The sequence below is a fragment of the Pseudochaenichthys georgianus genome, chromosome 16 (assembly GCF_902827115.2).
Source record: "Pseudochaenichthys georgianus chromosome 16, fPseGeo1.2, whole genome shotgun sequence".
In the NCBI taxonomy this organism is placed as follows: Eukaryota; Metazoa; Chordata; class Actinopteri; order Perciformes; family Channichthyidae; genus Pseudochaenichthys; species Pseudochaenichthys georgianus.
Genome location: NC_047518.2, coordinates 7,527,357 through 7,545,007, shown reverse-complemented (window position 1 = coordinate 7,545,007; position 17,651 = coordinate 7,527,357). Strand labels below are relative to the sequence as shown.

Below are 17,651 nucleotides of genomic sequence, written 5' to 3'. Positions count from 1 at the left end.
ACTCTTTCGACTTATTTCTTAGATTTGTTATGTTTGCGCCACCAGACACCAAAGCAAATTCCGTGTATGTGTAAATGTACCTGGCCATAATAACGATATGGGGAATACACATACATGTATATGAGACGATGGCTGAATTCTAACACTTTGAATGTCCTACTCTGAGGGTGGTATAGCATCCAGTTAAATTATTTGTGAGTTTCTCTTGTGTTTGTGACGTTCAGATGATGCTTCCTGAGGGAATCCGCAGAGACAACACTAAGATGTATGAAGAGGTGGAAATCCCACCCAACGATCCCATGCCCATCGGCTTTGAAGAGAAGCCCGTCTTCATCGCTGAACTGGATGAGGTAGGAGTGTGTGTGTGTGTGTGTGTGTGTGTGTGTGTGTGTGTGTGTGTGTGTGTGTGTGTGTGTGTGTGTGTGTGTGTGTGTGTGTGTGTGTGTGTGTGTGTGTGTGTGTGTGTGTGTGTGTGTGTGTGTGTGTGTGTGTGTGTGTGTGTGTGTGTGTGTGTGTGTGGGTGTGTGTGTGGGTGTGTGTGTGTGTGTGTGTGTGTGTGTGTGTGTGTGTGTGTGTGTGTGTGTGTGTGTGTGTGTGTGTGTGTGTGTGTGTGTGTGTGCACTAGGTTTAGACAGCTTTGTGTGGTCCTGGAAGCTGCACACACATACTCAGGAAACGGAGGATTCCAATGAACCCCTCTGTATCTGTCACCCACATATACGTGTATACTGTGGCCTCGTCAGGGACTTACACCGGCAAGCCTCCGGTTCTCAAGCCAAGTCCCAAGGCCTACAGACTGGGCTACTGCCACCCCAAAACTCTGAATGAGAATAGTTTGATAAAAATTGACGTTTAGTTTTTACATCCCACTTAAACAATTAGACTCCTTTCTATGCCATTAACTAACTGGTCTCCATTTAAATCAAAAGCCTTTATCAGATTACGCTTTGTGTGTGTGTGCATGTTAACACTATTAGTGTTAGGCTGAACACTTTTTATTTGTTTTTCACTTGCAACCATTATGTTCACTTTGCAATGAAGAAAATACTCAGTACTTCTAACAGTAGCATACACAAATAGGCTTTACCATCCATATTTCATATGGAATATTCTTTTCATGGTTAATAAACTCATAACCACACTAGGGCTGTACCCTGTACTCAATTTCGTTATTCAGATATTCGTTTTTTTTCTTTTTTCGTTTCTGATTGAATTTATTGAAATCTCCCATATCAACGTAAGAGCTTGTGCCTCTTCGGGGGTGCTAACACTTAACCATAAACGTTATCCTTTACTTTCTCCGTCTTTATATGTAGATATGACTTTTCTCCGTTATTCTCCGCCACGTTGTTTCCTTAGCAACAACAACTTCCTGTCAACAGCGCTAATTCTCCTTCAAAATAAAAGCATGTCCATAAAAAATAGGAAGCCAAGCCAAATTACACTTAAGACATATACAACTGCAACGAAAGTAACAAACACAATGCAATATCTTGTTAATATCAAAGAACACAAATTGGGTTGTATACATGAACAAATTAAACAATAATACTGTAGAGTGTGGAATAACAACATGAATGCCGTGAATATCTACACCTTCACTGGCTTCCGGTAACTGCTAGAATCCACTTCAAGACACTGGTACTTGCGTACCATGCTGCGAATGGATCTGGCCCTTCCTACATCCAGGACATGGTTAAACCGTACACCCCAGCGCGTGCACTACGCTCTGCATCAGCCAAACGACTCGCTGCACCCTCGCTGCGAGGGGGACCCAAGTTCCCATCAGCAAAAACACGTGGGTTTGCTATCCTTGCTCCAAAATGGTGGAATGAGCTCCCCATTGACATCAGGACAGCAGAAAGCTTACACATCTTCCGGCGCAGACTGAAAACTCATCTCTTTCGACGCCACCTCGAGCGATAGAATTACTAACAAAGAACTGCTAACAGAGCACTTATATACTAATAAAGGACTGGCTTATCTAAAGCCAGTTGAGTAGCACTTGAAATGCTTGGCTCTATGAAACCTGATGTACTTATATGATTCTGTTTTCTTCAAGGTTGTGTCTTCCTGGTCGAATGCACTTATTGTAAGTCGCTTTGGATAAAAGCGTCAGCTAAATGCAATGTAATGTAAAATAAACCGAAATACACGTGTTGAAGCGGTTCGCTGCTGATTACTACGATCTTACTTTGAGTTCAAGTTATTTAGAAACTTGAATACAAATGATAAAAGCTTAACCCAAACGGATTCACCATGGGATTTAATACACCAATATAATAAGTAGCATTTTGTGTGCACACATTATTATAATTATTTCCATTCAGGCACCTGTTGAGTTCTGTACGAATGTTTTGGAGTCTCAGTTTGCCACATTAGTGCAGCTATAACACAAGAAATTGAGTAAATACAATTATTAAAATATAAACTCTTAAAAAGGGGGTACATATTTACTATAATTTAAATAAATGTTTTTGCATATGGTTTGCATAAGCTTGAAAACACAAATGTCAATATGTGAACATCAGAAGCATTTTCGGGATAAGTTATGCAAAGGCCAAATGATGCTTTCTAGGGTTAAGGGTGTGTTATATCCAGTGACGTGCGGTGAGGTTCATGGCTGCTGAGGCACGGACTCTTTCACAGTCAGATTCACAAATATTATATTTTGACCTTAATCGAAATATTCGGTTATTTTCAAAAGCTTTTTTAGTCTGATGCTTCGATTCATTTTAAACAGACCGTTCAACAAAAGGATACCCAAAATCTAAATATTGGATTGTTCTTTCTTAGTAAGATCCCATTTTCATTACAATTGGGGTCTTACCTTGACTTGAAGATGAAGTCCATGCTATCCTTCTGGACAACAATCTCTATTACTTTTTTGTAAAAGTCCTCCTTATCTTCCTGTAGTTTCAAAAGTCTAGTTTGTTGTTTGCGTCTACCGTCTCTGCGTCGAATAACAGTAGCAACAAGAACCTGTGGGCTCACTTGCGCCCCCTTCAGTGCGGCAGAGGTTATGGCTGCCTCCCCTGGTGCTTTTTTCATTGCCGTTGTATGATGAGACCAGCGAGCCTAAATATCATACGTGAAATAAGTTATTTAGAGACTATGGATGGCGAGGATAAATGTAATAAAGGGATCTACAAACATTACATTGGTGACATACAGTGAGATGGTGCAGGCATGCGCTTAGGGCCCGCTTTCCAGACAGTTTCTGTGGGGTGACGCATTCTGAGGTGAGGCAGAGCTCATCTGTGCCTCACCTCACCCCACAGTAACTGGCTTGAGTACGCTCACAAAATAAGTGCCCGCGCTCCAGCAAGTTACTGTGGGCTTACGAGAGGCAGAGCTCGTCCCTGCCTCACTTCTCATCGCTACCCGTAGTTGTAGCGGATCTCGGCAAATGTACTGATTTTGACTATAAAAAGCGATTGGAATCAAACATAAATCACATTTACAACACAGATCAGTGGAGACATTTTATTATTATTACTATTTAGTTTTTCTTTAGTTGTTTTTCCGTTACATTGGAGTATGACAGGTGAGGCTCTGCCTCCCCTGACTGCACGCCGCTGGTTCTATAGGTGTTTGTGCGTGTTAACGGTCTGTAAAGGCTAACACCTCTGTGTTCCATCCAGAGGGAGTTTCTCTCCCTCACACTCCAGTACAGAAAAGAATCCCCTAGAATGTCAACATGCGATTTGATATGCAGTTTCGAGGCTTTAGCTTTCACAGAAAACTATGGGAACCCAGTCCTATGAAAGCAGTACTTTCCCAGCTCTGCATATCAACACATCAGCATGTTGAGGGACATCTGCATGAACAATAGGACTTTCTGACATGTCTGCTGAGCTGATGGAGAGTTTGCTGTTAGCCCGAGTATATGTTGGTCCCTGTTATCCTGCATGCCAGTGAGCAGAGAGGGCCGTGGCTGTTATGGCCAGTGAGTGATGTTCCTTCTTAATGGAAGTGCTATAGCTCTCAGACGGCTGTCAGCCCACACAATGGGCCGTCAGTCTGACTGACACCTTGACTGACAAAGCCACACTCCTATTGGTGCATACGTTCTGCGCAGCCTTTACACAGCACCCACTGGGCCGAATTAGGGGGCAGTAGGCTGGAAAAGCAGGATCTGCGTCCGCTCCATCCCGAGGGGAAGAGGAGGATACTCCACACACATCAGTGTCTCTGAGAGGCTCTGCTCCCATCCTGCCCGCTGAGGAGGACTCTGTAATCAATCATTGCTGCAGCACTGGTGAAGATGCAGCCGTGTTAAAGGTCAGCCCTTCTGCTCTGGACGGGCCTGTTGATGATGAAGGCCCTCGTGCACAGTATCCCTAAACCTCACAAGTATTTAGTCACAGCGCAGGAGGCTAGTGTAACCGCTCCCCTCTCTTAGCCTTCCCGTCACTCACTAATGGGCGTGATAATAAACAAGATCTAGCTCTGTGTGTGTGTGTGTGTGTGTGTGTGTGTGTGTGTGTGTGTGTGTGTGTGTGTGTGTGTGTGTGTGTGTGTGTGTGTGTGTGTGTGTGTGTGTGTGTGTGTGTGTGTGTGTGTGTGTGTGTGTGTGTGTGTGTGTGTGTGTGTGTGTGTGTGTGTGTGTGTGTGTGTGTGTGTGTGTGTGTGTGTGTGTGTGTGTGTGTGTGTGTGTGTGTGTGTGTGTGTGTGTGTGTGTGTGTGTGTGTGTGTGCACTTTGCAGAGGTCTCTTAAATGGCTGTCAATTTCAATCCTCATCAGAGGGATCTCTGAGGAATTCACCATGAATCTTTGCATTGATCATGTCCACAGAGACGTGTGCTGGACAGTCAAATAGCATTTATTGTATATAGCAGTGTTCTAAATCATTGCTGCCTTCTTTTTGATTTAGATCCTAGTGCCTACAACGTTGGCTGGTACAGTTAAAGACACTGTAAATGAAAGTGGAGCTTCCAGGGAATCACTCCGACCACACTCTATTAAGCAGCTTGTATAAATGATTTGGAATAGGGTTAGTTATTGTGGATATAAAATAAAGAAAACCAACGCATGTGAGTTCCATATTGGATGGAAATGTACAAAATGTCATTGTTTTAAATGTAGTGCTTTGCTGTCTTCACGTTGACCACTTTGTTGAGGCTTATCAAGAAAAAGATAGCTGGCATATGTTTGACTCTGTCGGTATTACCCGTGTTATCTGACTGCAGCAGGAGTCTGGTGAATTTGTGAGTCACGGAATGTGAAGGAAATCCTTTGTGAGAGGTGCTTTAAACTAGTTGGGACTACATTCCTATCTTTAAACCTACTACTCAATTAATACCCATTTCTGATATCGACTCGAAGGAGCACTGGGACAAAAACTCCGAATCAACCCGCATTTATTGGGGGTTTTGAAAAGGCAAGAAAATATAAAAGCAGAGAGAGATACTAACTACTATGTCTCTTTTAAGCTTTTTAATGAGGATAACTATATAAGTCAGAATTGTTCTCAAAGCAGTGATTTCAGTAGGAAAATGTCACCCAATCACCCAACACTATGTGAACCTGGTGTAAGTTAACATAGGTAATGTGTTCCACCACCTGTGTCAGTGTGAAGGCTCCACTCACGGCTCATTCAGTAGGATGTAGGTCGTGGCCTACAAATTGTGTCCTAGTTTCTTTTTTACCCTTTTCTATCGACTTTTCTCGTCCTGGTCTGTAAAACCATTTAGTATAAATAATCAGCCGAATCTATGTTACCCATTTAAAGGCAACTTTTAAAAGGGATGCAAGTGTTACTCTTCTCTTTGAAATACATGGTCCATAGACCTCATTTACACAAAATCAAACCTAATGTCTGAGTTAAAAAAGGAAAAACCGCTGAATGTTTTTACAAAATTGTCCCCAGATTTGAATAAAACCCAAAACCTAATGAAAGTGATCATAATTGTTTTCTCGTGGAAAAACGTTGTAGACAAGCACACATGTTATTTTTCTGGCACTAATATAAAATAAACCTTTATCCCGACTTAAAAGCATTGGGGAACCGGTGAAATAGTGTCCGAGGACAACGGGAAGGTTAAATCGCCGTCGTAACACTTGCTTCGGCTTTTTCCTCCTCTCACTTTCTCCCATCTCCCTCACACAGACGGACAGTAACATAAATCCCCAACAGGCTACGTCACACACACTCGCTGCCTATCAAAACCACGAGTTTAATTGGGCCGGGTCCCACAAAAAACGCTGTTGCATATCAAAGCGAGCGCTCCCTAAACAGCCAGAGAAACAGACAGCAGTCGGTGTCTTGGTGAAGGCGTCACTCTGCTAGGACTCTCTCAGCCCACCTCACCCACCAGGCCTGGCCGCTACCCTGAGTGGGTTCACTTTGATTCAGACTCAGGTACCTGAACCGTGTTCCAGGCTTTTGCTTTCAGGTCCTCCATGTATGTACATGTCATCCACAGTAAAATACATTCTTGTACTTGCAGCTCAAGCAGAGAAAGGGTTGTCAAGACACTGCGCCGACATTCCTCGATATTCATCATTACCACTACAGACCGAAGAAACTCTAGGTAGAGCACATTGGAGCTGTAAAACGGCACCATATTATTATACAGTATACTAATAATAATAATAATTCCTTACATTTATTATAGCGCTTTTCCAGATGCTCAAAGCGCTTTACAAATACACATTACACATATCATACATGCAATGGTCACCACTGTGGACAATACCCACAGGAGCAAGTTCAGGTGAAGTGTCTTGCCCGAGGACAGTGGGACAAAGACAATGTCTTCCACTTACAATTGCATTGGCTCTGCACATTAGGTACAATCTTAAGGTCGCTCTCTGTTCGAATGAGGAGTGTTGCAACCCTGGGTCACAGTACAGTTGAGGAATCGGGGCAATCTTTTGGATCAATATAAATAAATCAGTTTCGGTTTTGCTTGGTCTTTTTTTTTAAAGAATATCTAAGATTGATTCAGGGTCCGTCTCCGAGGAGCTCCTGAAAAGGAAATGATAAATATCACAGAAAGCTGTACGATTGATTTTGCTGTAGATATGTATCAGTTAACCGTGTTGTGCTGTTATCAGAAATGACTGAATCCCTGTCCGAGCTTCTCTGCAAAGACTGAAACTCAAACAATCTGAAAAGGAGATGAAGTACATTCTCTGCGGCTCCATCTCTGTATTCTCTCGCCCTCTGAAAAGGCTTATCTCTTTTTTAGCTCTCAGTTTCTCCCTAGCTCGCTAGCAGTTTCCCTTCATCTTTGCAAGTCCCTGTGTAACCGATATAGATTGATATGGACCCTCTTCAGCTGAGCGATGTGAATTAGCCTCAGTCAAGCAGCGGCTGTATTCATTAACTTAAGCCTGGGCAACTCTGGAACAAAGTGCCTCGCTCTTCTAAAGCGCCAGCACACAATGCCTAATAAGTCTTTACGTGCTATTAGGAAGGCTTTGAACAAGTCCGACGCCCTCCCCCTCCTCTTCCCGTTTACACTGAGTGCTGATTGTCCTTTATTGAAAGCTGTAAAGGGGAGCAGGGCTGTGCCTGCCTCGGTACGCCTTTTAATAGCTCTGTGAAACATTAAAAGTGGGACATTTATTAGGATGCTTTTTAACTAATGAATCAGGAGCTAGGCGTCCCGTGGTAAAAGCCTTCCTAATTTATCCGGATAAATATGTTACTTAGTGTGTTGTGAGTAGGAGCAAGTGCCAGACTTAGTAGTGCTGATGGATCAGACACATACACTGGATACTGTTACATTGCTGACGTGCCGAAAGCAGAATGGACACAACTGAAGGACACACTACTGAACTACTAATTGATAGGGATCCACACAAGCTGCTAAAGCATTCTAGGAAAGGACACATTCCCACAGGGAAAGAGTCCGTAGAGGCAGAAGGATTAAAGGACTTAAGCTGCTACTGTACATGAGAGCCATGGTGGGCGTGGGTGTGTTGAAAAGCACGAGTAATGAATGACTCTTCTCTTCCAAATCTCCACAGTTGGTCTTTAAGCTGTTCGACACTTTGGTCTTTCCTATGGCATGGTTTTCTTTCTCTCTTATCAACAAAAATAATGTTTTCATTCACCAACTAATATCAATTTCCTCAACTTTCTTTGCCATTCCTCCGGCTGTGTTAAATTGCAGTCATTAAAACCAAACGCTCTATACTAAAAACCCTGAAAAGGAAGCCCTTTGAGCGACTGGACAGCTTTTGGAATGAAAAGTGTGCTGAAATGAAGTATCACTGACAGTAACTCACTACTAATTGAACCAACTGAAAAGTAGATTCTACATGTGTGTTAAAGGAGAGAAACTGGAGAAGTCGTGCTTGCATTTCAGTCTGGATTTGTACGTTTTTAAAAACAGCATGAGCACAGCTCCAACGCAGTCTGCCAACGTTGTTATTATAAGGGCTTTTCATGCTGGTGTGGCCGGGGCGTCAATGGTGATGTCGTGACCCAAGTAAAACCAACTGCGAACTAGGGGTGCAACAACTAATCGACTTAATCGATTAAAATCGATTACAAAATTAGTTGCCAACTAATTCAGTCGTCGATTCGTTGGTGACGTCATCACATGCGTTTTACACGCCGTTAAGCTACAACGTTATCGGTACTGGAGACATTTAAAAAATATATGTCATGTATTATTGATACAAAAACATTATATCGCAGTCTTATTGTGGCCAGCTCGTTTATAATATGTAAAAAGACAAACAAATGCGTCTATGATGTATTTTCGATCAGACGAGATCTCTCTCCCCCGTCTGTGTGGGAGGGGGTGGGGCAGTTTACACACACGCGGCTGCTACATGCAGCAACACACTGCGGAGATGGCGGAGAGAACGCCGCTCCGAGGTGTGGTTAAACTTTACCCATCTCGATGCTCGTTGCAATAAGTGTTTAGCATGTAAGGGCGGTAACACGAGCAATTTGCCTAAACATTTAGCAAAAGTGCTCCACATCCAGACGGAGAAATGCATCGGGTTCAACTGTCTTTCTAGCAGCTCTGTAGCCCCGTCCACGAGTAACGTTTCCACGTCAGGTGTTATGTATGCTAGCAGCAACACACGGAGTTAACTACATTATATAAACATGGGGTAATGATTTGAGGAAACTGAATTAGTTAGTTTGTTAAAGTTTCAGCTATTCTGTTTACAATTCTGTTATCACATTATTTATTATTTGCTAAAACACTGTTGTTTCTTTTGATGTGAAATATTATTTATTTAATTTAAATGAAAAGCAATGTTCATTTTGTAAACAATATGTTTAGTTAATTTAATAATATGTATTTTTTAATCAAGTATTCATCTTTATTGTCTTCATTGTTAGTTTCCACATGCCTAAAACAACCTCAAGCTAAATCTAAAAGTTGATGGCTAAATAAAAGCGTTTGAGAAATTGTGCAAGGCATAATAGTCCGAATAGTCGATTAATCGTTTCATTAATCGATAGATTAATCGACTATCAAATTAGTCGTTTGTTGCAGCCCTACTGCGAACTAAACTTTCCCTAACTGAACTCATTTTTGTGCAACATGGGTATAAGAGTAATAGAATGGTGAGGCGTGTTTAATAATGGAAAAATGATATTATCCTGAATGTATCAAGACGACAAGGGAAACATTTGGACTATGCATCGACAGCAAGCTGGAACAATGAGACACAAAATGGTAGCATGATATAAGATATGGTAAATATAGTTACAGAACACAATTATTTTTAAAATCAAGGCAATACTGAAATATATGTCTGTATGTATTGCTTTCCCCAATGTTTGAATAGGGGTGGAACAAATCCTCTTTCAGCAGACCAGACGTTAAAGGGATAGTGGAAATTGAACCCCAAATAGTTTCGTTTTAACTTATATACAAGCATAATTACGTACCAAAACAATCACACCTGATTAAAAAAATATAATAATTGCCTTACGCATGTTAGAAGCACTTTATTGCAGCTTCCCCGAACTTTTTTAGAAACGAAATGATCGATTCAGCCAAACCGGAAGTGAGGAAAACTCAGGAAGACGAAACGATAACAAACCATGGCGTCTATGCAGAATGAACGTGGAAGGGCAAATATACCAGACAAAGAAGAAGGATTGTACGAGGTATCCAGTGATGATAGCGAGTCAGAAACATCCTCTCGGCTTTCCTGCGAAAATGTAGTTTTAGGAACTGAATCTGAATCCGGTTCAGTAAGCGACGATGGTGAGAATATTGAGCCAGACGATGGACCATTACGTCCTTATTTGTTCGAGCCCGAGGTGATGGAGTTAGTTCACGGCATGGGCAATGGCGAGGATGACCAGGACCAGGCGCCAGATGATGCACCCCTACGCACAAATAATCTTGACTGGTAGGTCCCTAAGCATAGCTCACGCTAGGCGCTATATTATATATTGCAAAAGTTGGCATGCATGCACTGTAGGCCTATGGCTATGCCCGAGGATGACTGCATGTAGGGTACATTTCATAACATACCAGGGTCAGGTTCACATAAATTATCTTGTCACATTTATTATTGTATATGTAACAGCCTTATGGGCATTAATTACATGAATAAATGTAAATGTATTGTATACTAGCATGATATACAGCTAGAGCCAATCGGTCTTTTGACGTAGTAGGATCCTAATCCTAGGCTAGCCAGGCTGCCTGTCAAGTGTAGGCTGTACTCACAGTACTGTTAGTCTATCATGTCTATATGATGACTGTGGTGTACACATTCGACACTGTGTACCGGATTATCGGATGACGAGGCCTCCGGTCGCCTAATCGACAGGCAATAAATGGCGTTGTACACAATGGTACAGGGCAGGCTAATGATGCATTAAATCAGCCAGAAAACATAATAAAATACTCGTGCCTCGTCCAATGTTTGTGCCCGTCTTCCTTTGTTTTCGTCATCACCCGATGATTCCCGAAGTATTTCGTTTCATTGAGAGGGCGTGGTCGGGAGCAGTAAAATTGAAAATAAAATGAAACTAGGCGCATGAAATAAAAAAAATGGTTTATTATGCTTATTTTTAATAAAAATACATAAGTTAAACCCAAAATTCGCGGATTTCCACTATCCCTTTAAACCTGAGCTGTGGTTGGGTTAAACTTGTATTTCTGTACAATTATTATTATTTTTTTTTAATTAAGCAAAATGATTTCTTATCTTATTACTTGAATAATATATAGAATATTCATCATTGGGCCCAAAAATATTTGTTCTATTGACATACATTGGGAAGAGACTTCTGTTAATAGGCAGATTATCTTTTTAAAACTAAAACTACCCAGTACAAACACTTTTATAGCCCTTATTTATGATTAGGGTCTAAACAAAAATTAAATGCGCTAACAGCTGAATCCAAAGTTATTTTCTCTCTCCATTAATTTGACTGAGCCGAGACCAGCTGTGACACTGCAGATTGGAGGCGGGGCTTAAGGAAAACCCAAATGCATGTGCTTCACGCACCACTGACCAACTGTCATCGGAATTAACGGGCTGTTGCCAGTTCTCTTTATACGTCCAAAATGTACCAACCGAAAAATCCAAGATCCCATTTTTAAATGCTTTCTGATGAAAATACGTCCAGAAACTATTGAGCGTAATCGATGTATGAGCCTGTTTCTAATAAAGGCCTGTGTATGTAGTTGAGCTAGATAAAGCTATGTCTCAAACATATGGGAAAGGTGCACTTAGGAGCTCGGAAAGATGGTGTAATGTCTACTACTGTCTGTGTCAGCATGGTTACAGGTGTGCAGACTGCTTGTGTCTGCTTCTGTGTGTCATCACAACCCCTCACTTAGCATCCTCTGTTCTCCGGGCTGTCCACAGATTGCCCTGTCCTTTCCTGTGCAGGAAGCAGCCCGTGTTTAAGCACAGGCCTGCGAAGATGATGCAGAACTCAACAGCCCCCCATCCATAATGAATCCACCTTAATTGCATTTCCTAATCCAGTTTTGATGTGGTTCCCCCCACAGCACACAACTATGGCTCTGTGTGTTTGCTCAGACTTGCTAAGCAGAATCTGTGAGTCTCCTTTGAAAGATTCCAGGGTTCAGGACCTTTACAATCCTCTCTGATGGAGAGGCAGAACTCTCAAAAGTACTTTACGGTGAGAATCTACCTTTAATCTGTCAATCACTGAACAAGCTGTGTGCTTTCTGCTGCCGTCACTCTTTAAATTAGACGTCCGGGTGCCCAATCTTAATTGAATTAATTGTTTTCTCATTAAACTTACTTTATAGAAAGACACTAAACATTATATACAATATAAATTAAGATATTATAGAACATTTTATTCATATTAAAGTTTTTCTTTTTCACTTTTGTCAAGTAGCAAAATCATATTGGAGACTTTTCATCAGGTCGAGTTTTTCCTCCATGGAAACAGACAGTCATATTATTGTAAAATGAATTAAAAGCCACTTTTACACCAAGTACTTTGCCGTACTTAGTGCCCAGCACTTAGTGACATCACTTAGTACCATGGAACTAAGGCTGCGGCCACACGAGGACGAAAACGGCTAAACGCATAGGATTAACGCAAACGCAATCGCGAACAAGCTTCCGTCCACACGCAATAGTTATCCGGATAGTGTCTGTCCACACGAGACCGCTCCGTTTAGCTCCAACCGCTGGAGAAACTGCAGTACATGCAGGAGCCTGTACGTGGCGCTGTAACTTCCTCCACAAAAGCAGCGAAGAAGCATGGTTGTCATGGTTGCCCTTCTGTTTATTCTCCGTGGTGGGGGCCGAGGGAACCGGGCAGAGTTTTTCGCCAGTCAACATGTATTAAAGTTTAAATCTTCCGGACAAAATTATAAAAGTGCCGGTCAAAGGTCTTCTTTGTTATTTATTGAGCTTTAAAACAAATGAATAACGACTCTATATAATATAATAATAAAATACATGGAGCCTCTCTTTTTCCTCCCTCTCTTCGGACAGCGTCAGTGTCTGTCTCATGCAGCAGCTGGTCCAGTAATGAGTGACCCGGCCGACTGTAAAAATAAACATATTTATAACTAGTGTAGGTAGTTTGAGAGGTCATTAAAATAGCTAAGGGTGATGATCTGACTTGAAGTGTGTGTTTTGCTGCAGCGGGAGGAGCTGCAGGTGAGCAGAGCTGCGTGTCCGTCCTGTCAGATTAGACTTCACTCGCGTTTAGGTCCATATCGAGAGAAAGATAAATAATCTTAATTCAGTGTGCAGTTTACTTTGACGCGGGGGTGAGCAGCAGAGGTGGGGAGAGGCGGGGCTATTGCCTCATCATTATCAGAAAATGATCGTATAGGGCGCACACACGGAGCCGTTGGACCCCCCAGAGCGTTGCGTATGCCGTTCTATCCACCTTGGGACCCGTTATCGTTTCCTCAGTCGTTTAGTGCCGTATTCGGTCGTCCTCGTGTGGCCGAACGGTCTATATGACACTAAACAGTAACGCAAACGACCGTTTTCGTCCTCGTGTGGCCGCAGCCTAAGTACAGATCGCGTTCACACCGGAATAAGTTCCCTGAGGGAAGATTACGCAAATGAAGTCGCTGACGTCACTTCTTCTTCTTCTGCTTTGGGTTTACTGGCAGGCCGCAAACCACTTCACGGCGCATACTGCCACCCGAAGTCCCCGGCTGGAAGTTCCCGGAGTTGGGGACTGGCTTCAGTAGAAGCTGCTGGGACTCCCAGCCCTCCCAGCAGCTTCTACTGAAGCCTTCCGAGTAAATCACCAGAACGCCGACACCTCCTCATCTCCACCGCTCCCATATTTTTTTTTGTGTTGCCATAAATTATTCTCTCTCTGTTGGTGCGCGGGGCTAATGATAATGCTAATAATGCTAATGCTAATAATGCTATTGCCAGAATGGAGTTTTACGGGGCGTGGTTTGCAATTCGCCCAGCCAATCGAAATTGGTACTTTTTCCCCAGGATAGTACCACCTCTCTAGCAGGGACTGAAAAGGGGGGGAAAGTTCTCGGCACTAAGTACTCTTTTTGGTATGAACACAACATAAGGGGTACTAACGGAACTAAAGGGGAAAAGTACTGTTGTGTGTACCGGTGTGAAGGCGGCTCTTGTAAGGACATGTTATTATCTGTCTAAAATGTTTTATCTAGATTTATTTTTTCATTTGAACCTATGATCTCTAATAATCCCTAAAAAATAATCCTATAATTATCAAATACTGAAATTAATCGGCGTGAACTTTTAGTGCTTCTACTATAGATGTTTTCTCAGTTTAGGTACAAGGACGGTGGTGGTGAAGTCCATAGGGACTTGGCTTGGCAACTGGAAGGTCACCAGTTCAAGTCCCGGCAAGACCAAGTGCTACCGAGGTGTCCCTGAGCAAGGCACCGTTCCCTACACTGCTCCCCGGGCGCTGTTCAAAAATGGCTGCCCACTGCTCCTAACACTAGGATGGGTCAAATGCAGAGAAACAATTTCCCCACGGGGATTAATAAAGTATATCAAATCAAATCAAATCAAAGGAACCATCAACTACTATATTCATGCAAGACTCGCTCTTCAAAAGATTGTTTTTAGTATTTAGAGAAATCGAAATCCATCTGTATTGTAAGTGCAGCTACTTGCTGTTATACTCAACCTGATATTAGGGGAACTTCAATTGTTACAGCCATAATTACAACTATATATATCACCAATGCTGTAGGAGGTGTTACTGGCAACTGGCTTTTGTCAATGAAGCTCTTAATTATACCAATAGACTGAGGTAAAAATGTATACTTTAAGTTGTTTTATAGTTTATATTCCATTGGCTGTTGATGTCTGAATTATATGCGCTCAGTTTTTATCGAGACAATAGTGCCGTTCTGTATCATTTGGATGTTTGGAAGGATGGACCAATGATGGATCCAGAATGATGTATGTGACAGAGTTGTCTTCATTTCCCAGTATAACTTCAAAGCACATTATCAGTTATGGTCTATCAATTTAAACGTGCACTTGTTATGAGCTTAATTGCACATGTTTTTAGGGGCCCACAATGCTTCAGGGCTTCTTGTGCAGGTGCATATGGATAGAATGATGGATTACCTCGCTCTTTGCTATCGCCATCCTCCTCCCAGCTCGCCCCTCTCTTCTCTGTGCTCTCTTCTTCCTGCTGCTGCTGTTCTTTAGGGAAATGAATGGGCTTCCTGTTTGCTGCATCCGCATCTCACTCTGTCAAGCTCCACCATACATCTGCTGCGAAAGGCTGTGTGTGTGTGTGTGTGTGTGTGTGTGTGTGTGTGTGTGTGTGTGTGTGTGTGTGTGTGTGTGTGTGTGTGTGTGTGTGTGTGTGTGTGTGTGTGTGTGTGTGTGTGTGTGTGTGTGTGTGTGTGTGTGTGTGTGTGTGTGTGTGTGTGGTGTGTGTGTGTGTGTGTGTGTGAGTGTGTGTGTGTGTGTGTGTGTGTGTGTGTGTGTGTGTGTGTGTGTGTGTGTGTGTGTGTGTGTGTGTGTGTGTGTGTTCGTTCAACACACACACAGATGCATAGGATTGGCTCAGGGTGTATGTCTGCGGTTGTGTCTCCGAGTGTGTTTGCGGGGGTGTGTTTGGCCAGGTCATTTAGTACTCTGCATGCAGACTTGGAGCAAGCTGATAAGCTCTTTGCAAAAAGTGGCAATTAAAAGTTGATCAGGCTGTCAATTCAAATGGAATGAAATGGAACCAGAAAGTAATTAAAAGGATAGCATGAAAATGACAACAATTATACCTCTTAGCTTTCTATTACCGATGCACAGAGGAATTTAATTAGTTTAGAGCTCATCGTGATTTATACAGTAAACGCACAATAACAGAAAACTGCAGCAACCACAAAAAAACTGGTGGCAGCTCACACAAACTGGCCATCTCAGTGTCAGTGTTAAACCTCCAAACAGGGAGGCCAATGGATATGGACAACACTGGTGTTTAGCTGCTGCTGTTGAATCATTAGTGGGATCTATGTGGGTCCAATTAGTGTGTTTTAAGTGGCTGGTGGATTGGTGGGATACTCCCAGTCCTCCCTGTTTGCACATATGGCCGTAGGCTGTGTATCCGCTGTGTTAATGAGCCTGTCAGCTTCCATCCCACTCAGCATTGGCCCAAGATGGGCTGATGGGCATCTTCTTATGCACACAGTATGTGCTGCTAAGAGCGGCTGCTTACGCTTTATAGAGAGAATACAAAGCTAAATCCCTCAGTCAACTGTGTGTATTTGTTCTTACAGAAACATTGGCTGTTTCTCTTCTCATATACACAGATCGCTCATCACTGCACTATCTTTCTAGTCTAGAAAATGTTGTGTAGCAAGTCCCGCCGGAGCCCGCTGGGTTATAGAGATTGGTTCTGCCCGTTCTGCCTCAGAATCAAACAGCTGCTCTCATTAAAAACTTTATTTAACTCTGCTGCTGAAAGGTTGACCACAGATGTGTATGGTCCTATATTAGCCAGCTGGGCTCTGCAGAGCTTGTGCTCCATGTTTTAAATGCCCTTGCTTTTGTCTAAATCTTGTCTGGAACCTTCAGCTGCAATGATGACGATTGATTTGCAATAATACAGCCACAAAGCTGTAATACCTACTGCATGTTGGTTTTAGTTTCAGGCTTCAGAGAGCTGAGTGTGAGAAAACGCTCAACTAGATTTCTATACTTTTAGTGCTGTATTTGGTTAAAAGAGTACAACAACTGGACATCTTGCTTGACCTTGTCTCTTTTCCTTTCTGTCTTATGATTGAAGGTGACCACCTTTTTACTACTTTATAATCTTCACGTCTGAAGACGGATATACTGATTTTGTTGCAGATAAGCCAAGGTCCTTCAAGTCAATATAGAAAAATATGCTGAAAATTGAAGTTTTAATACTAAAATGTACCTGAAATTTGCTCTTTGATTAAGTGTGTTTAACATCAATTTTAAGAAAAAATGCATACTGAGTAGTTCACTATTGCTTCCTGTTGATGTAAATGGTCTGCAAAGGCTGACATCCCTGTATTTCTCTCCCACACACTCCCCCCCCCCCCCCCCTCTGCCTAAAACGCCTCCATTGGACTCCTTTGTTTACTTCCTGAACATAATGACATCACTATTTGACTTGTGCTTTTATTGGCTAGCGCTCCAACACATTTTACGTGATAAGGGGTTAAGGGCTAAGGGGTGGGACATCTACGAAACGTCTCTAAGCCGTCCAATCACAACAGAGTCGGCCAGCTAACCAATCAGAGCAGACTGGGCTCTGGTTTCAGACAGAGGGTGAAAAGAGGTGCTGCAGCAGAGGCAGTAAGAGGAAATAAAGTGCTGTTTGAACATTAAAGCATGGAGACATGTCACAGTAGAGACACTAAATACTAATATGGACCTGAAAATAACCATACATTGTCCTCTTTAAAACACTTTAATTAATTAGCCTTACTTCCCTGCACTATGTAGAAAGAGCACCTTGCAGTCAATGAAAAGTAGGACAGATTTACCACACAGTTCTTCCGGCCAGAACCAGGGTTCTCCCTATACTAAATGATATGCATTTCAGTACAGTACCTCCCTCCCCACAACACTGACATCTAGGGCTGCAACAAACGACTAATTTGATAATCGATTAATGAAACGATGAATCGACTATTCGGACTATTACCGTATGCCTGGCACAATTTCTCAAACGCTCTTATTTAGCCATCAACTTTTAGATTTAGCTTGAGGTTGT

The 17,651-nt window shown here is 42.4% G+C and overlaps 1 protein-coding gene across 1 annotated transcript in view; it reads left to right on the top strand.

The window, feature by feature from the left end:
* ascc3 (activating signal cointegrator 1 complex subunit 3) overlaps positions 1-17,651 on the top strand; it is a 204,200-nt gene that overhangs the window by 30,266 nt on the left and 156,283 nt on the right. Inside the window, exon 8 of the mRNA XM_034101747.2 lies at positions 225-350. Within this exon, the coding sequence (XP_033957638.1) occupies positions 225-350 (126 nt within the window). The remainder of the gene's footprint in view (positions 1-224; positions 351-17,651) is intronic.